At 42.5% G+C, this 20,959-nt stretch overlaps 1 protein-coding gene across 2 annotated transcripts in view; it reads right to left on the minus strand.

The window, feature by feature from the left end:
• The window catches only part of NLRP12 (NLR family pyrin domain containing 12), a 38,992-nt gene extending 26,192 nt beyond the window's left edge, over positions 1-12,800 (minus strand). For both annotated transcript variants that reach the window (XM_042446903.1, XM_042446902.1), the window contains exons 1-6: positions 12,542-12,800; positions 9,911-11,570; positions 8,402-8,488; positions 4,634-4,804; positions 2,824-2,997; positions 354-524 (exon numbers count right to left, since the gene is read on the minus strand). In XM_042446903.1, coding sequence (XP_042302837.1) covers positions 354-524; positions 2,824-2,997; positions 4,634-4,804; positions 8,402-8,488; positions 9,911-11,570; positions 12,542-12,551 — 2,273 coding nt within the window. In that variant the 5' untranslated portion in view covers positions 12,552-12,800. The remainder of the gene's footprint in view (positions 1-353; positions 525-2,823; positions 2,998-4,633; positions 4,805-8,401; positions 8,489-9,910; positions 11,571-12,541) is intronic.
• Between the last annotated feature and the right edge of the window lie 8,159 nt (positions 12,801-20,959).

Below are 20,959 nucleotides of genomic sequence, written 5' to 3' on the forward strand. Positions count from 1 at the left end.
ACATTCTGGTAAGCATCTCCATTAGTAACGCCTGAAATCTGTTCCCATTTTCCAACCCTAATTTTCCTGAGTCCTGAGTGTGTGTGTGAGTGTATGCGCAACACATGTGTTTTTCCCCTGTTTCAATAAATTAGACACCTAGTTATTAATATCCGTCTCAGCTTTATTTATTGGGATCCCCTGGTCTACTCCGTATACATATCGGGAGGGCGATTTCGTTGGGCTCACGTAGCCAGCCCCTCTTGCAATATTTGAGCTAACAACAACAATAAAAATTCCCCTACGGACCCTTGGCTACAGCTGCATAGGGCAAAGGTTGTTTAAGGATTTTAGGTAGAAAGGATTCAACTCACAACAAAGTTTGCAGCTGGCACTGTGGATGTTTCAGGCCCTCACACAGCAGCTTCACTCCTGCATCTCCTAGTTTGTTGCGCTCCAGGTTCAGCTTCCTTAGTGTCTTGCTGGTGCTGAGAACAGGAATGAGATCCTGACAACTAGCAGCTATGAGACCACATTCATCCAGGCTAGAAGGGGAAAGTATTGTGAGATAAAGTATTACTCCTTTTTAAAACCCTGGTTGAACCAGTGTCATTTTTAAACTTCCAGCTGCACCCACAATAAGCCACCCTCAGCTTGTATTATGCCACAGGATGGGCAGCTGTTAATACCCACCATTTATTTTTTTGACAAGATTATGATGATTCTTTCCTTACAGAAAGTGAAATGAGCACATCCTTTCTGCCTGTGCCAGGGCTGGGCTGTCTTTGAGCAGATATAAGTTCTTTCTTCTCACTTAATCTATTCTTACACAAACTAATATCAGTACTGTTCCTGGAATTGCTATTAAGCTATTTTGTGTGTGTTGACCACACATTTTGTGTACAATGCTCTCTGTCCACCCACAAGGTGCTCCCTTGTAAACAAGGCCATGTGTGGATTTTTGTTGTGACCCTTTTTCTGTTATCCTTGGGATTCTGTTTGTCTGACCTTGGCGTGAAATGCCAGGCAGACATCTCTGAGGAGGAAATTTCACTAGGAAGGCAGCACAACTGAAAAGGCCCTTTATTTTGCCACTTGCTTTACTTCACATCTAGAGGAGTGGCTCTGAGGAGTACTGCACCTGCTGGTGCATGTTTATACAAATCTTATTCCTCTAGATAAATGTTGTCAACCATTCAGTAGACGAGAAGCACGAATTCTCAGCATAATGCCACTTCTGGGTTAGTGTTTCAGCCATAAAAAGGTAGACTTTCTTCACTTTTTGGTCTTTCTGGGCTAGTAGAAAGCAAGAGGCTGCCTTAAATACTATTTTAGAGGAAAAGTAAGAAAGGCAATAAATAAATAAATATATAAATAAAGGGGTCCCAAATCACTAGATTTCTGTGATTATTTGGGTTGTTTGGAGACATATTTAGATTAGAAAATATTTGAGTTTTTTAAATTGGGGACTGAGAGACTTTAGGGGTCCCAAAATGTGGCCCAGAAGCTGCATGTGGTCCACTGACTCCACACCTTTTTAAGGGGGTGAGTCCTAGCCTCAGCTTCAGTATGTTTTGAACAGTAGCTAAGAGTAGCCAAGAGAACAGTTTTGTTATTAACTGCCCTTGAGTCGACCTCAAGTCATGGTGACCCTGGATGAGACCTCTCCAAGAACGTTCCTCCACTGCTTTACTCAGGTCCTGCAGGCTCAGGCCCATAGTCTCCCTGTTTGAGTCAGTCAATCTAGTATGCGGCCTTCCTCTCTTTCTACTACCCTCTACTTCTTCTAACATTGGCGCGTTACACACCTCTTCCAGACGCCCCCAACCCTAGTATGTACACAGTACATACAAAATGGCAGCGCCCAATCTAGATGGGCACCACCATTAGGACGTCATGAACACGCGGCCTCCAAATGGGGCAGCGTGGACGTAACATCCTTGCACCACACAAGGGCGGCTTGGACGCCTTTTTCGCGGCCCCGGAACGAGCTCCGAAACGGAGCTCCTTCTAGGATTTGCATTGCTGGCGCAGCCTTTATATGGCTGCACCAGCGACGGAAAGCAGAAAGGGGCCAAGCAGCCCCTTTCTCCTCCTCCCTGCCGCCGTCGGGTGTCCTTGGGGCATGAAGCCCCAAGGACACCCCTTTCCAGGCTGCGTGGAAGTGGCGGATTGGGGCCTCAGAGGCTGCCGCTGTGGAAGCTGAGGCCCCGATCCGGTGGGGAAAGGGCCAGATACAGGCCGCCCCAAACGGGCGGTCTGTAATGCGCCATTATTGCCTTTTCCAGTTTTTCATGTCTTCTCATGATGTGGCCGAAGTATGACAGCCTCAGTTTAGTCATCCGGCTTCCAGGGAGAGTTCAGGCTTGATATGTTCAAGAACTCATTTGTTTGTCTTCTTGGCCATCCATGGTATCCTCAGCACTCTTCTCCAGAACCACATCTCAAATGAGTTGATTTTCTTTCTGTTGGCTTTCTTCACTTCCAGCTCTCATATCTGTACATGGTGATGGGGAATACCATGGCCTTGATGATCTCACTATAGTGTTCAGGTTTATATCTTTGCCCTTTAGGATTTTGTCTTGTTGTTTCATTCACACTCTTCTCAATCCTAGCCTTCTGTTTTCTTGACTGCAGTCTCTGTTCTGATTGATGTTTGATCCAAGATATGGGAACTCTGAATATTTCAAAAGAGTAGTAGCTAAGCCTGATTAAATGTTTTGGCCTATCTATTATTTAAAACCCTGCCCCTTTAAAGGACCCCTGCCTTATAGGAAACACTTGATCCTCCTTGCAACATGCCTTGGCTGTCTGTTACACCAGGGTAGCCCTCTCTCTACTCACTCCAGGCTCTGAAGCTTGCAGGCTGGGTGTTTTAGTCCTTGACACAGCAGTTGAACCCCTTGAACTCCCAAGGAAGAATTCCAAGCCAGCTGAAGCTCCATCAGTGTCTGGCTGTGGCTGAGAACAGTGGAAAGATCACCACAACAAGCATGAGTCAGATCACATCCCCCCAACCTGAAAAAGAAGAAGAGCAACATGGAGAAAAGAAAACAGCAATCACATCACATGACTTTTGGCTATTCTGTTAAGGCTTGTTAAAAAGAAGACACAAATGCACTAAAGAAGAGTCTTACATAATTGAAACCCTTTTAACAGTGTGTATCACACCAGAGCCACTTTCATCCTGGAAGGGTGTACTGATGGCTGAGAGAATATAGGAGAGTATCAGCACGATATTTCTATGACTTGCCAGGGTGTGATGCTGTTAAATGGATTTACCTGATGCCTGAAAAAGGCCTCATCTGTTACACTCAGAAAAGTCTTTAGCAGAGTTTGGAAGTAATGAGTTATCTGCAACTAAGCACTTTTTCAGACAGTCCATCAGGTGTATTTATTATTTTATTATTAACCTTTATTTATAAAGCGCTGTAAATTTACACAGCGCTGTACATACAATCTTTTTAATTAGACGGTTCCCTGCCCTCGTAGCATGACAAACAAGAGTAAAATTCCCTCAGCAGTATCACAAGCAACAGTTTCTACTTATTGTTAAAATTAATTTCTATGAGCATTTTTTGAGGCATTTTTTCAAGGAAGTTTTTTCTAACCATAAAACTTAACAATGCACCATAAGTCCTACTGTTGTTAAAATGAATGAATGAATTATGCCTAGTGAATGGAGCAGGGGCATAGATCAGGGACATAGTATCATAAGAGAAAGGCTTTAAATCTTTCCTCCTCAAAATCTGGGCTAGTTTTCCTTAAGGAGAAAGCTTCCACTGACACCAATGATCTAAATCAGGGGTAGGCAACCCTTTTGAGCCGGGGGCCGGGTTGCTGTCCCTCAGACAACTGGGGGGCCGAAGTCAAAAAATAAATAATTAAATAAATTTTTAAATAAATAAATAAATAAATAAATGGGGACAAATGTAGGACAAAATTTTCAAATGGAGGGCACTTTTTAAATAAATGGAGGACACGCGAAAAAATTTGCTGATTTTTAAAAAAAATGTTAAGATAAATGCATGTTTCTGAGGCTTCTATAGACAATTGCCCCACCATGCCCCTCGTGCGAGACGCCAAAGGCCCCGGTGGCAATCGGCAGCAGGACCGGGCTAGGGCCTGTCCCAAGGCCTTGCCGGGCCGCATCCGGCCCGCGGGCCGCAGGTTGCCTACCCCTGATCTAAATCCTCCTCCCAAGCAACAATGCTAATCCAGTGCACCCTCTTTGTAGTCTGCTATCTTTGCTGCTGCTGCTGCTGCTGCTGTTGTTGTTGTTAAAGTGCACTGAATCATGATTTAATGTCAGGATTAATATCAATCCAAGTTAGTCTCTGAACTGTGATTACCAGCCATATGTGACACCACCAAAGCCACTTTGTGGCAGATCAGGATCTAGAGATGGGGAATGGTGATGTGTCCAGGGTCCACTTTTCTATTCTGGAGACTTTTGGGAGGGCATAAAGATTGTTAGAAAATACCAAATAATGGGGATGGGGGAACAATTCTAAATCAGGAGTGGCTGGACGTCCCTTTCTGTCTGCCTTTGCCTTGTATGCTTGTAGATGACTGACAGATGGATCCTTAATGCCATATCATTCTATTGACACTGCTAGACAGAAATGATGGTTTTATTTTTTTTAATGCTCACCCCAATTTTTCTAGTTTGCAATTTGGATGAATCAGTCCTTCACACAACAGCCTGACTCCTGAGTCCTTCAGATTGGTCATCTGCAAGTCCAGTTCCACCAGCGCCGGGCTTGTTGAGAGAACAACAGACAAATCTACCCAGCACCTCTCTGTGAACTGGCATCCATCCAGCCTGCAAAGTGAGAAAGAAGCAGTTCTATCAGTCCAACTCTTTCTCTGAACACCAAGTGAACAGTCGCTTAAATATGTCTGTTCTATAAAGGACACCTGATTGCAGGCCAGTCACTTTCTACCTCTCCCACTTATCTGGCTTCTGTATTTTATTCCTGAAGAGGTGCAAACACACAACAGTTTTTACATTTTTCAACAGATTAGAAAACTCGGTTTCCTTGAGATATTTGTTGTTGTTGTTGTTGTTATGTGCCATCAAGTCATTTCTAACTTTTGGCAACCCTAAAGTGAACCTATCAAGGGGATTTCTTTGCAAGATTTGTTCAGAAGGGTGGGGTTTTCTTTGCCTTCCCTTGAGGCTGTGAGAGTGTGACTTGCACAAAATCACCCAGTGGATTTCCATGACTGAAGTGGGATTTTGAACCCTGGTCTCCAGAGCTGTAGTTCAATACTCAAACAATCACTCCATGCTGGCTTTCTGGATTTGAGATTATATAAATATTATGGAAAAGAAGGGAGTTGACCAAGACAAATAAGAAACATTTGAAACACTGTTCCCAGACAAATTTGTATTATGCAATTTAACTCTGACTTGTGGAAGTGATTTAACTATTAACCTGCCTCTAAATCTTAACAGAAAATCCTGAAATGACAACAGATTCAGGCCCTTGAAGCCAGTGGCTCTAATGTGAGTGAGGAATTGCATATGCACTGGGTCTGAGTCCAAATGTTAAAAGCACAATCCAAGGAGTCAACCCCTATTGCCCAAAACAGATTCAGCACCTTGGACATCTCTTTAAAGTTTGGACTAAAACCTTAGAACTGAAAGCATCTTATGGGATCATTGTCAACACCTTGCTTGCCCGTCATGGAAGCAATCTGTTTTTCAGCTGGCCTTTCCTAGTAACAGATCCCTTGTAACAGCTCACTGTTTTCACTGGTTTTAATGGACCTTGCACAGCAATGGTCCTTCAGCCTTAGCAGCAGGAAAAGTCAATGTGGAGCAGAATAGTTTGGCTAGATCAAGGTCTGATGTGTCATATCACACAAGCTGACACATCATGAGCTTTCCATGCACAAAAGGCTGGTAGAACGCTCACTGGTCCTACTCCTCTGAGGTGAGGTGTGTTGGGTATTTCAGTAATGGTGCAAACAAACAGCCCCCAACCCCCCCCAACATCTTAGGGGGGGAGTGAAATAGGGGATGGGAACTGCAGTACTGGGATTATCTCAATGCACATGTGAAACACCAAGGTTGAGAGGAAGGTAGCTTGCTTTGTCATAGAGAGCAGCACCACACTCGCCATAACAAATGTAAATGTAGAAGGTTCTCCTCACTGCTAAGTTTATATACTGTTCTGCCCATGAAAGTTATTGATACCCACAAAGGAACATAGAGATAAGACTCAAAGTATTCAAAGGGACTTTGAAGTATTTGACTTTACTTGACCCTTGCCCCTCTTGGTTGACTGTGCAGGGAGGAGATGTTATAAAATTCGCTCTCCATCTAATAATAAATACATCTCTTCGGGAAGGTACTGTTCCATCCTCTTTGAAACAGGCTGTGGTAAAGCCTCTATTGAAGAAACCTTCCCTTGATCCCCTATCTATGAGTAATTATAGACCGGTCTCCTTATTACCATTCTTGGGCAAGGTGATCGAAAGGGCAGTCGCCTCTCAGCTCCAAGTGGTCTTGGATGAAACCGATTATCTTGACCCATTTCAAACTGGCTTCAGGTCAGGTTACGGAGTTGAGACTGCCATGGTCGCCTTAGTTGATGACCTCCGTCTGGCCACTGACAGAGGAGACATAATTCTGTTGGTGCTCTTGGACATCTCAGCGGCCTTTGATACTATCGACCATGGTATCCTTCTGGAACGCCTGAGAGAATTAGGTATCGGGGGAACTGCGCTCCAGTGGTTCCGGTCCTATCTCTCGGGAAGGTTCCAGATGGTGAGGCTGGGGCACAGTTGCTCTCGTAAAAGAGAGCTTACATCGGGCGTCCTGCAGGGCGCCATACTGTCCCCTATGCTATTTAACATTTACATGAAGCCACTGGGAGAGATCATCCGGAGTCATGGACTGCGGTGTTATCAGTACACTGATGACACCCAGATCTATCTCTCCATGTCTCCGACTGATACAGTGACTAAGGATGGCATCTCTCCTCTCGATGCCTGCCTGGAGGCAGTAATGGGCTGGATGAGGGAAAACAAACTCAGATTGAATCCAGAGAAAACAGAGGTACTCATGATAGGTTCCCCTGGCCCGGGCAGGGAAATTTGTCATCCTGTCCTAGATGGGGTTAAACTTCCCCTAAAGGATACAGTTTGTAGTTTGAGAGTCCTCCTGGATCCATCTCTACAATTATCATCTCAAGTAGATGCGATGGCCAGGAGTGCTTGGTACCAGCTTCGGCTGATACGCCAACTACGTCCCTGTCTGGACCGAAAGGATCTAGAAAGTGTAGTATATGCACTGGTAACCTCTTGTTTGGATTTCTGCAATGTGCTCTACATGGGGCTACCTTTGTATCAGGTTCAGAAACTTCAATTGATTCAAAATGCAGCAGTCAGGTTAATTACGGGGACGGCGAGATATGACCATATAACACCTGTCTTAAAATCTCTTCACTGGCTGCCAATCCGTTTCCGGTCCCAATACAAAGTGTTGGTTATTACCTTTAAAGCCCTAAATAGCTTGGGCCCAGGTTACTTGAGGGAACGTCTCCCCCTGCATAATCTACCCGGCACTTTCAGGTCAACAGGAAAATTGGTATTCAGTCAGCCTAGGGTGAGATTGGCGACTACCCAGAAAAGGGCTTTTACGGCAGTAGCGCCTTCTCTTTGGAACGCTTTACCCAAAGAGATCCGCCTTAGTGGAACGGTGGAAGCCTTTAAAAAGGCATTAAAAACTTACCTCTTCCTACAAGTCTACCCTCCCAATTCCTTGTAATAAAGTTTCCCTCCCCTTACTGTTTGATGATATAGGTATTTATAATTGCGATTTTAATATTGTGGAATGTTTTTAGCCAATATTTGTGGAATAACTGGATATTGATGTGTTTTAATATGTCATTTGTTTTGTATTGTATTTACCTTTATATTGTACACCGCTTTGATCCTGGGAAAAGCGGTTTATAAATAAACAATTTATTAATTATTATTATTTACTTGGTGGTTTGTTTTTTGTTTTTTGTTTAGTTTAACATACCCCCTAGAAAGAATTGGATGTATTTCCATACAGGCTCATATTGTCTGTGATAGATCTGCATTGCAGTCAGTTGTTATCAGCTACTAAATTTCTGCTCCATACTGCTTGAGAAGATGCTTCCTGACAGACTAGGAAATCTAAAACAGACAGTCTTCTGTAGCTCCTCAAAACTTCTATGCCTTCAGATATTTTGACTGGCATAATGCTAATCAGCCAGCTTTCCTCTGCTAGTGTAATAACTCAATCTAATACAGATTTTGTTATGGAAGTACTTGAACTACAACAAGATAGATACATTGCATGTGCTTATGTGTCCACACACACCCTTCTCAAAACAACCAGTCTGATTCAGTGACAGGCAGGGGTAAAGTAGTTATTGCTTACTCCACTTTCTTTATTTTGCAGTTTGGATCCATCAGTGTTTGACAAAGCAGGTGAATTGGTGATTGCTCCTCTGTCTTCTGATGTTGCCTGTAAATACAGAAATGATAAGTTTATCTCTCTCCTGCTATATTACAAGAATGTCAAAGATGTCAAAGACTTATTGATTATTCTATGGATTTTGTATTTCAAGACAGCAAACCATTTTGGTCACTGGTAAGTGGCAACTTGAGCTTTGAGCACAGAGGGGGCACATCCCACCACTGTAGGAAGACGCAATCTCCCTATCCCCCATTAAGACTACAAGTGTTTTCCATGTTTCTCTACAGTGAACATTTTAAATTGATTTGAAACAAGTTTTACTATCACTACTTCTTCTGAAAAGAAAAGAAAACACTTACAAGGACTTGTAGTTTGCAAGGATGCTGAATTTTCATTTGCAAGGAGACCTTTGGTCTTCCACAAAACTAGAGTTCTCAAGGATTCTTGACTCAGAGATCCCTCATGATAAACATGTTTGAAAGCTACTGTACATTTACAGAAACAACCCCATTAGATTAGATCTACTCCCACTGAAATAAATGAAGCTATCGTTTCAAGTCATTTCCAACTTGTGGTGACCCTAAAGCAAATTGAATTTCTTGGCAAGGTTTGTTTGGAGGAGAGTTGTCTTTGCCTTCTGAGAGAGTCTGAGAGAGTGTGACTTGCCCAAGGTTACCCAGTGGTCTATCATGACAAGTGGGGATTCAAATTCTGGTCTCCAGAGTTGTAGTCCAACAACTATTCCATGGTGGCTTTCAAGGCTAACATTAGCCATGACCAGTTTTTCCCATGGATTTGAATGGAGCCAAAACATGGCATGCATTTATCAGGAATCAAATCCGGGTTTGGCCTTTCCAGATGAGCTTGCTTGCTTGGTAGATTCCTGGAAGACTTCTTTCTTTTTCTTTTTAAATGTTCATTTACTTTACATTTCTCTATACACCTCCCTCAAGCTGTGGTGTTGGGGCATATACAGGCAGTTGCAAATTGCCCTCTGATGGAAAAAATATGCTTTTAGATCCCTCCTGATATGTATGACAAAACAGGAGAAGCAACTATTTAAATAAACTTCAAGACTGAGCAGAACAGTAATTAAAAGATGGCATTTGAAAAAAGAAGACAGTTCTACCTTCATGTTTCTTTACTAAATAAAAGAGAGCCAGTTCCAGGGCAGGAAATGTCTAGCAAGTGATCATGGCTAATGCTTGCCATTGTCAGGGTTCTTTTGTGTAAAAAAAAAAGCCATGAAGCTCAGCACAGTAACATAATTCAAATATGAGAGGAGGATCACGGAGGAGATCATTATGCATTCCAAAGAAATGGAAAAGGAAGCAAAGAAAAAGTTTTCTGGGTGGGAATGGTAGCTGTAATTTGCAGAGTTCTTGATCAATTAATTGCTTTCGGGAAATCAGAAAAGTAATATCTAATCTGCTACATGTTGATAAATGGAAAAGTTTCAACACTACTTACTGGCATGGCTGATTGGGAAGCGCTGGAAGTGCTGCTGCCTCAGATTTGTCCATCAGAAACGAACATCTATACAGTGAAAGAGTTTCTAAATTCAAACAATTCTTTATGCAAAAACAGAGAACCACTTTATCCATTTGAGTAAAAGTCAGCCTTTCCAAAGTCAGGTTCATCAAGTGATTTAGTGCACATTTAACAAATTCTTTGTCTTCTCGGATCTCATACAAAGAATGAAAACGCTCCAACTGACCATAATTCGGACAAATAAACCGAATCCATGTGTCTACTTGAAACCACTCCAGCAAGACAGCCTTAATTCTAGATGAAATGTTCCACTCAAATTGTTCTTTTAAGTATTCCATTATTTCTTTATTTAAAAGGCCAAAGACGAATTGTACTGTTAAAGTTAAATCTCCTTGGCCTTTGCTACAGGCATCCAGGAAGATTTTGATGTCTTCCTTAGCAGTTTCAGAATTTCTGGACATATCTTCAAAAACATAGAACAATGCTGCAAGAAACTCTTGAACAGTGGGATGGATGAAGTTGTAGATGCCTTCACAATCAGGATTTTTCTGGAAGAGAGTACTGCACAGAGCCAACTGGTTCGGAAGTTCTTCTTCTTTAAACAAAGTTTTCTTTTTCCAGATTGCATCAGCAGCCAATGAGCAAACTCTTCTAATCAGATCCAGCTGCTCAGAACCACTGCACAGAGACCCAGCCAAATGAGAGAGATAAAGGGCATATACTGCTGTGAGTCTTTCTGAAACTGGCGACAGATCTTTCTTAGCCTTGTCAAGCTGCTGCTTCATCACAGTGCAGATGATCCTACATACAGTGGGGACAAAGGAGATAGCAAGGAGTGCTTCATTCCTTTTAATGTAGCTCAAAACCTGTACTGCTAATTCTTCTTCCCCAAAGAACCTGTGGAAATATTCTTTCTTGCCTCCCTCAGAAAGTCCCAGGTGCCTGACATAGCATGGGGACTGTAAACAATTCTCAAGACTCTCTAGAGCATTTGGCCTAGTAGTGATGATTAAGCAGGACTCAGGAAGGAGAGTTTTGTGAAACAAACTGCTCAAGAGGAGCCCCACTGACATCCTCTCCCAGGGATCGGGGCTCAAGTTGTCCTCCTGTTGCTCAATGGAACAACTCAGTTCCTCAAAGCCATCGATGATGAAGAGGCATTTGCCTGGATTCATGATAAGCTCATTCATTGCTTCTTTTAGCCTAGGTTCGGGATCATTCTGTAAAACCAAGTCAGCCAAATTAGTCTCCCCAACAATGAGATTCATTTGCTGGCAACTCAGGTAGAAAATAGAATCAAATCTCTCTGGAAATTGTCTTCCAGTTGCCCAGTCTAGCATGATCTTTCTGGTCATTGTGGTTTTCCCCACTCCAGCCACACCCAGGAGCACAACTGTCTGTGGTTCATCATAGTCACTTTCAAAGAGTGCATCTATGGTTGTAGCAGGCCATTGCTCCGACAGCAGTTGTGTATGTCTCCATGGTCTGTTCAGTATTTCATTTCCTCTTTCTTTTTTACTTCCAATAATCACTTCAGTGTATTTTTCATTTGGAGGTACCTGGGCCACATAGGAATGGTTTCCATCTTCAGGTAGACAATATTTTTTTCTCACATATTCTTTGTATTTCTCCCTGTAATCTAATTCAAACAGTATTCATTATTGTCATTATTATTGCTTATTTAAGAATAATTAAATTATGGCTATGTATATAAAAATATGCCAAACATCTAGAAATGTCTGGCAAAAGCAAATGAAACTGACCCATTATTTTCCCATTCCTCCACAAGCAATTCATTCCCATGTGTGTTTTTGAAAACATTCTTGCAGCAGGAAGACAATTGCTAAAATTATTCATTACTTCTTTCAAGAAGAAAATTAATGAGGAATTGCATCCCAATTCAAAAAGGCCAAGAAAATAACTTTCCCCCTCATAATTTCTATGTGTTCATGGGGGGGGGGGATCAATTTTCTTTAAAGATTCAAAGAAGAGGAAATGGACCCAAAGTTTCCTTGTCCAGTTACCTGCCTAGTAGTAGGACCGCAACTGTACCAGTCCAAAGTACACTTGTTGGACCATAGTGGGCCACAAAAAGAAGCCTTAGTCCAGGAAGGTTAGTTAATGCCATTTGTGTGGGATGACTCATTCTTCGTTTCAGTCTCCTTTTTACATCTCTCTCTCTCTGAAAGCTCTGAGTTTCAGGCAATATTAACAACAACTTTCCTCTCCAACTTCAACCTTGAATTTTTCAGCAGCAGCGCCTGCTTTTAGGTGTGAGCAGGCACAATGCCCAGATCTGTAAGTGACCCCCTTTTGTGATATTGAATGCTGAATCCCCAATTGCTACAACGCTGTTCACTGTGTCATTACTTGTACCTTACAGAAATATTTTAAGATGGGACTAAAATAAACAGGATTGGAAGCCATACATTTCACTATCTCAGCTTCAGAGAAAGGCAAAGGCAAACCCTTCTGAACAAATCTTGGCAGGAAAACCTCATGATAGGGTCGCATTAGCGTTGCTGTAAATCAGAAATTACTCGAAGGCACACAACAACAACAACAACAACAACAACAACAACTGTATTATCCCTCCATTCCCTCACTTACCTGGTGACATATCTGGATTGGAATTTAAACCCACAAGATGTATAGAAATGTACTAACTTCAGTAAACTAAAATAGACAAGTATGCTTCTTTTAGATCTGTCAAAGAAACATTTTTATCCACTGTTAAAAATCATTCCTTGTTCCCTTTGATGTTTTTAAACTAGAGATTGAAGGGCAGTTCCCCATCTCCTTCAGTGTCTATGTTAAAACACCATCCCTTTGGCACAAAAGTTACATAGTTTCTGAAAAGCAACCAGGAAATTAGTTTCACTCAGGGGAGGACCAAGATGACAAAGTTCCGGTCATATTACAATAAAAGAGTGTCATCTAGTGGCAGAAGGGAATCTCAGAGTGATGAGAGAAAGACCAAGATTTTATTTAGACATCAGTTCAACATTGTTCAAAAGGTGGCTTCCTTTGGCGTATATTGATTTGGTGCCAAGCCACTTCAGGTCCAGTCCTCATACTCTGCAATATTTCACAGATGATAATCTGGAGATGTGTGACCAGTAACATCAGAGTGTAGTCAAGATGGCAAAAATTAATGAAGAAATCACAGGATAGATGAGACTGTAGCAGTTTGCTTTTGCCTGAGCCTCCTAGGAAGGCCAATATTCTGCCCCCTCCTTTCCTCACCCTGAAATAATTGAGCGCAAACTTCATTTTTGTACATTGAACTCAGTTTGCATGAATTGAAGTAAGCTAAGGATTAAGGGAGAAAGTGGAAGGATGAGGAGAGAAAAGTTGGGACATTTTAAAAGGATGAAAAAGTGGGACAGAAAAAGATTAACAGTCAACAACAATGGATAAAACTGATGCATCAAAAAGAATAAAGCTCTAACAGAAGATAAAATTAACATTATTCACAAAGAAAACCTTCTGCAGTGTAATACATTACTTAGATGATTGAATTTCACAATAGAATAAATAATAGGATGCTGCTTACACTAGGGAGTTTATCACACAGGAGGAATTTCTTTTAATTTCAAATGAAAAGAAGGTGGGGCCAGAACGCATTCACTAGTTCAGCGAATTTACGTGATTTCGAATTGTGTTCGAACTGACTTCCCATTGCCTGAAAACTGCTTGCCATTGCCCAAAATTGCGTGTGGTAGTCTATCACGCAATAGCATGAAACCCCATGATTGTGTTTGGACTGACTTCCCATTGCCTGAAATTGCATGTGGCAGTCTCTCATGCAATAACGTTAAACCCCATGATTGCATTTGGATTGCCATTGGATTATACTTCCATTTTCTCTTGTCTGATAACATCCTAGGCCAGACCATCTGGCCATTTCTCTCAATAGTGCCTAATGAGGAGAGATTTAGGGAGCTAGGTTCTTCCATTTATTCATTCATTTTGTTCTATTATAACATTGTAATTAAGTTTATAATTAAACTTATAATTAAACCTTAAATTGCATTTGACAAGACTATGTTTGCCACACAGTTCTAACTGGTGAAACTATTGGCAAAACACAGCCTCCCCCACCCCACCCCACCCCCCAGCCTTTTAAAAATAAAATGAAAACCAAATACCATGGGTTCTTAGTATCCTTTGGAGTTTAGTTCTAGGACCCCTGTGGATACCAAAATCCATGGATGCTCAAATCCCATTACATATAATGTTGGAGTAGTAAAATGGTGTCCCTTATACCAAATGGCAAAAACCAAGCTTTGCTTTTTGGAATTTATAATTTTTATAACCCAGGTCACTGATGGCAAAAGCAACATTTCTAATTACTTGGTTCAAGAGATGATTTTAGCATCTTTTGTCATAATCAAAAGCAAGAATTGGGAAAATTCTGGCATGCCTTGGATGCATTTTAACATTATTATTATTATTATTATTATTATTATTATTATTATTATTATTATTATTATTATTATCCTTTATTTATGAAGTGCTGTAAATTTACACAGCGCTGTACATGCAATCTTTTAGTTAGACGGTTCCCTGCCCTCGGGCTTACAATCTAAAAAGACATGACACAGAAGGAGAAGGGAGTGGTGGCGGAAAAGGGTAAGAGGTCCAGCAGTTCCTCTCTACCTCTGAGGCCTGGACCAAGGCAGATGGACTGGAGGGAGGGCTTGGCTTCAAAATGGAAGGTTAATCTTCTGCTACAAGACTGGATCTCTATTGGAAGCAATTGTTGATCAGTCCATTTACAATGCAGCTACTTCCTCTGCACTACCAACAATCGCACCCATCTTGGATAAAAGTAGGACAAGGACATGGCCTTCATCTTCCACATTTACATGCCACTACGTTTAGGTTGCCAGTGAATCAGAAGAAGCTTCCTTTGGAAGACACATATTACACCTTGTGATTCTCACATAAGTGATATGCTACAGTTCACCAACCAATTGGTTGGGAAACTTTGGTATGTCCCATGCTAGGGTGTTTGCACCACCATTGCTGGAAAAAGGAACATTGGGTCTTACCTCTGATATGTTCATTTTCAGTGATGGAAACGGAAATATCCTCCCCACTCAGAACTGAGGAGGCTGTTTCCCTTGGCTCTGCAAGGATGGTTGTTAATTAGTTACATTTGCTACCATTAATGAAAAGTCACAGGACCACTCCACTTCATTGATGGGGGAAGGATGGGATGAGCAGGATGTCACAGGACATTGTGAGATAATATTCGTGCAATCACACAATATGGATGGGAGCATCCTGCTTCTCTCCCGTCCTTTTTCTCTATGTAATAATCTCCAGAGTCATATTTTCCACACTCTTGGGATAAAAATAATAAGCAGAACAATAGTACAGGAGGGACAATGTGTGAGTATTTACACCACAGGAATAGCTCATAAGAAGTGAATAAAATGTATTTTATTGTGAATAGTTTATCTTTGTATAGAATAAATGCCTCATCTAGAAGCATCCCTCATTCAAAATGGTGGGAGGGAGTGATTTGAAATTTCTGATTGTGGTATAGAATGTCCAGTGGCCCACACAAATATCTTAAGTCACTGACTGGTGCTGTTCCTTGTCCTCAATGATGAATAGGCACATTTTTGCTTGGTTTTGCAATTTTTAATCAAAACCAAGATCATATACTACATACTGTATATATTATATATTTTGCTATATACAATAACGTTTATGATGATGGTATAAAAAATAAACCACCGTTCTTTTAATAATGTTGTGTAAGTGTATGTGTATTTGTGTAGCCCACCTTTCAATCTGGAAGTCTTCAAAGTGACTTAGAGAAACACAAAGACAGAATACAACATATACAACACCAAAACCACCACATTAAAGGTAAAAATCTCAAGGTAGTTGAATATAGCAATGCAATACACAGCTGAAGTAACAATAAAATGGTAGGTTGACAAAGACCTCTCGAGACGAAATGCCTGGTGAAATCACAACAGAATTTTCAATAACTCAGAGGAAGGATGTTAACAACCTGGAGGCCACTACTGAAAAGATCCTGTCTCAAGCTCTGGCTAACAATAGGTAGGAAAGACCATATGAGTTAAAATATTATTTTATATACTCTTTGCATAAAATCACCAGCACTTTGAATTTCATCAGGAAAACAAAGCAGGAGACAAAGTAGATTAAATTGCAAAGGTGCTACATGATTCATATAATTAACACTGAAAAGCAGTTTACAGAACACAATGACTTTATATATCCATATATTTATGCTTATGAATCAAACTATTTTGTGGGGTTTTAGTTCCTGTTTGTCGTCAATGACATCTTGCTGCTACAAATGGCTACTTGCCAGAATTAGCATTTTCTTCATATTCACCATCAATTTCTGCCTCCACTTCAGCCCTTGCCATGCCTATATCTTCTCCATTCAAGCTGTAACCATTAAATGATTTTCAGGTGTTAGAAAAGCTGCTATAGGTATATCATGAAATGCCAACAGCAGTGAGTTTGAAAAATAACATGAAAGTAAAATCAATATTGTTCTACACCATCTGGGGAGAGACAATTGTTTCATTTGCACATCATTTTAAACCATGGCATTATGTGTTGAAATCTGGCCCGTTATATAAGAATTTGTCTCCACTAACAAGTTTGCAGAACTAATTAAAGTTTACAGATAGAATTTAAAGATTTGCCATTGATGCCTAGAACCATGAGTAATTCTAGCTCGCTAACTGCTTATCCTTTTTTTCTTCTTCTCCAGTTCTTTTATTTATTATTGAAATAATACAAATACATATGTAATATTTAACATAAAATATCTCTTATTCCAAACAATCTTGCACCCTGATATGTATACAGAAAGCTTATTTTCCCATAGTTTTGCAACCTCTTTCCATTTTGCTTTATATTGCTGAACTGTTCTATCATTTTTGGACATTGAGATCATGTCCAAGATTGCTAACTCATTCAGTTTCAAAATCCATTCTTCTAAGGATGGGATAGAGTTGGCTTTCCAGTATTTGGCAAATAATATTCAAGCAGCAGTAAAACACTCAACTCATCTTGAACTAGATTGTCCCAAATCCCATCAGTAATATTTAACAGAAATAACTCAGGGGTAAATGGAATAATTTCCCCATTGCATTTGTTATAGATCTGTGTATCATGATCCAAAATTTTTTAGCCGATTTGCACTGCCACCAAAGGTGATATAAGGTGCCTCCTTTTTGATTACATTTCCAACAGTAAGAAAAGCCGTGTTTAGCCAATCTAACAATCTTAATTGGGGTCAAGTACCACCTAAAAAATAACTTATAATAGTTTTCTCTTAATTTAACACATTTAGTAAAACGGAGGTTTCTTTTCCACACATTTCCCCAACTGTCCATAGGGATAACTCTGCCAATGTCTTGGGACCATCGTATCATGTTAGACTTAACAGTTTCTTCCATCATTTCCATATTCAACAGAAATTTATACAATTTTGTAATTAATTTTAACCTTGAACCTCTGATAATTTTATCAAAGTCTGTCTCTTTACCCTCTATCCCATCTCCAGAGTGATCTCTTTTCCAATCATCTCGAATTTGCCAATATTTAAACCAATTTAAATAAGGATCCATCTCCTTTAATTCCTCTTTAGTTTTTAGTTCTTCATTATCTCCCCTCCTTATTAGAATGTCATCATATCTCCACCATTTATAAGACCGGGACTTTTCTTTCTTATGAAAAGCCTCTTGCGAGGAAGTCCATCTTGGTAAGTGTCTGTAAAGTAGTTTTTTATATTTAGTCCAAATAGAGAACAATGCACTTCTCACAAAATGCTGTTTGAATACTTTAAGACTATGAACACTATTATAGCACAGATATGCATGCCAGCCTAGCTCTAATCCGTAAGATTCTAAATACATCATTTTCTCATCAGATAATAGAATCCAGTCTCTGATCCAGGACTGCTTATCCTTTTAATAATCGAAAAGGAGAGTAAAATTGCTCTTATGGCCCAACTGTCATAACAATAGTTTGGGTGACAAAATCAACTCTGTCATTAGAGTAATGAATGATTTAATTCATCTTATGTCCAGCCTACAACAAAATGTTCTTGGTCCAGTACATCACAATACAGTACATATAGATATGTTCCCCAGAACTAGAAGAGCCCAACATTTGCTAGAAGCAGATCAGAACATAGTTCCCTGTAGACACTACAATGACAAAGTTAAACTACCTGATAGCTTGGCCTTGATCAGCACAGCTGCTGTCAGGACTGTTCCAACCAAGTGACTCACACCGTGGCGGGTTACAGACGGGCAAAAAGGGATGTACTCATGACGTCATGAAGGTAGAGCCTTCAGACGGGCTTTACCTGAATGCCGTCATGAACACGCCCCCTGCACGCCCCAAGCGGGAAGAAGCGACATTAAAAAGGTGCTGCTTTTTTCCACTTCTTTTCTGTTTGATACGTACGTGCGCATGTCCGTCTGTAAGCTGCTGCACCGATACATCAGAATTGCTACGCCGCAAATATAAGTTGCCGGTTTAAAAGCTCCGTGTCAGCTGCGTCGCATAATGGGTCGGGTTCCCGGGACATGCGTGGTTTGCAGTCAAGCTTTAATTGCAATGTCCGCTGCCATGGAGCTGTGGAAGCTGAGGCACAGCTGCGGCGCATTTTAAGCCTCGTAACCCTAACCCTAGAGCCAGTTGTGCGCATGCGTTGCTAGAACCGCGGGAAGTTGTAAGTTTTGCCGGCGGATGTTTTGGTTGTAGAAAGTGATAAGGGAAAGTTTGGGATTTAAAGTGACCCCCTACACACATTCCTGCGCCATTTTCACCTGGGAAAGGGCACAGTTCGGCTGCTCCTGGCACAGCTGTGTGGCGGCTCCCCTTTGCCACCAGGCAGGATGGCTCAGCCATCCACCAGCACCCCGAAAAAAGGCAGGGGGACGTCTTGGTCTCATACTGAGACGGCTGACCTCATAGCTATATGGTCCCAGCCAAACATTTTGCAGAAACTGGAGCAGTCCTACCTGAATGCTGACACATATCGAGAAGGGGAAGAAGCCATGAGAGCTGCTGCACCGGTACACCAGAATTGCTACGCCGCTAATTTAAGTTGCCCATTTAAAAGCTCTGTCGCATAGTGAGTTGGGGTCTTGGAACATGCGCAGTTTGCAGTCAGGCTTTAATTGCAACGTCCACTGCCATGCAGCTGTGGAAGCTGAGGCACAGCTGCGGCGCATTTTAAGCCTCGTAACCCTAACCCTAACCCTAGAGCAACATGTACGCATGCGCTGCTTGGAAAGTTTGGACTTTAAAGTGCACCCCTACACACATTCCTCTGCCATTTTCACCTAACAATAAAAAACGCTAAAACTGTAAATATTGACATATGTACAAAGGAGGTGAGGGGAGATGGCAGGGGGACAGCGGTGGCAGCGGAGACAGCTGTGGCTGCGCATTGCAGATTCAGCAGGAGCGCGGGGACCAAAGGAGAGGAGGCATCTATGATGCTGCTGACACTGGCAAAGTGCAAACGGACAAGGATGCCAACACCAGCTGATCACCAGCTGGCAGGAGACCACCATTGTTTTAAAGGGGCTTGGGCACTTTAAATGTGCCCATAGGCTTTCTGCCGCCGCTGCTTAGCCCTGCGCAGCTACGCATTCGCCAGCCGGCAAAGGAAAAAAAAAAAAAAGAGACCCCGGAGCTTGAATGTGCCCAAGACCTTTTGATGCCCTCTAAACTTGCCCCCAAAGGCAAAGGGCAACTAGAGAGGGCCTGGGATCAAGGGGCAGGGAGCACTGACAAGGCACTAGGTCCCATGATGTCCCATAAAGACATCATTTCGCCTCCCAGGGCATGTGTTCCCTCCCAGCCCTATCTACTCTATTCAACCCTTCCTGTTCTCTCCTCCCACCATGCCTGGCTCACTGGTCCCCAAAGCAGCAATGTCCAAACAGCCACCTTGCCCTGTGGTCTGGGATTCTGGGACATGAAGTCCAAATGCCTGGAAGGACAGAGTTTGGACATTGCTACCTCACAGCACTCCTGCCTAGCTTTAGACTGCACAGTTGCGCCTAAGCTATCCCATTCACACTCACAGCCACACTGCCGCAGTTGCGCATAATTAACCACACATTTTTTTTAAAAATAAACTTTTTTATTTACAATAACAAAACTTTTTTTATTTACATATATACAATATATACAAAGGGAAGGGGGAGGGTGAAGGGGGGTGGTGAAGGGGGGATGGCAGAGGGGGCAGGGGAGGGAAGCAGCTTCAGGGAGGGGGAGGAGGCGGTGGGGCGGGCAGCTGGCGGAGGAGTTCCTGGAGGGTCTCTTCCATGGAGGACACTCTCTCCGCCAGCTTGTCCACCTTGTCCTCTAAGGCTGCGAACCACCTCTCCGTTCGGTTCTCTGTGGGGGGAAAAGAAAAGGATGGTTAGGATCAGCCTGTGGAGCCCATCACCCACTCCCACAGGCAGGGTTTCTGGGTGGCTCCACTCCCTTCCCTGGGTTCACCTCTACACTTACCTTGCTGCCGGGCTTGGAGGACACGATCCAGGGCACTGGTATCGAGGGCCAAGTGCCCTGGCTCTCCTGGCAGGCGGCGGCTCGGCCCAGGCTCCTCTTCCTCGGCGGCAGCAACAGCAGCGAGGACTTCAAGCCCTGGAAAAAAGGAAGGAAAGGCCCAAGTTACCATGCTGGCATGGCAGACGAGGGCACAAGTGTCATGGGGGCTGCAGGCAGGCAACCCCCACCCCTCACCCTGGGGACCTACCTGCCGCCAGAGGAGCCTGCTCTGGCTGCGGAGGGGCCACAGCAGCTGGTCCTGGCTGTGGCCCACCCTCGGGGACATCCTCGTCCCCCGAGGATGGTGGAGAGGGCGACCTGGCAGGGTGCCCTCCCTCCCTCCGCCTCCGCCTCGGCCGCACGCCTGCAGAAGGGAAGAGGAGGGATGGCATTGGCACCATGCAGGAAGGAGAGGAGGGCAAGGGAAGGGTCAAGGAGGGTAGG

The sequence above is a fragment of the Sceloporus undulatus genome, chromosome 1 (assembly GCF_019175285.1).
Source record: "Sceloporus undulatus isolate JIND9_A2432 ecotype Alabama chromosome 1, SceUnd_v1.1, whole genome shotgun sequence".
In the NCBI taxonomy this organism is placed as follows: Eukaryota; Metazoa; Chordata; class Lepidosauria; order Squamata; family Phrynosomatidae; genus Sceloporus; species Sceloporus undulatus.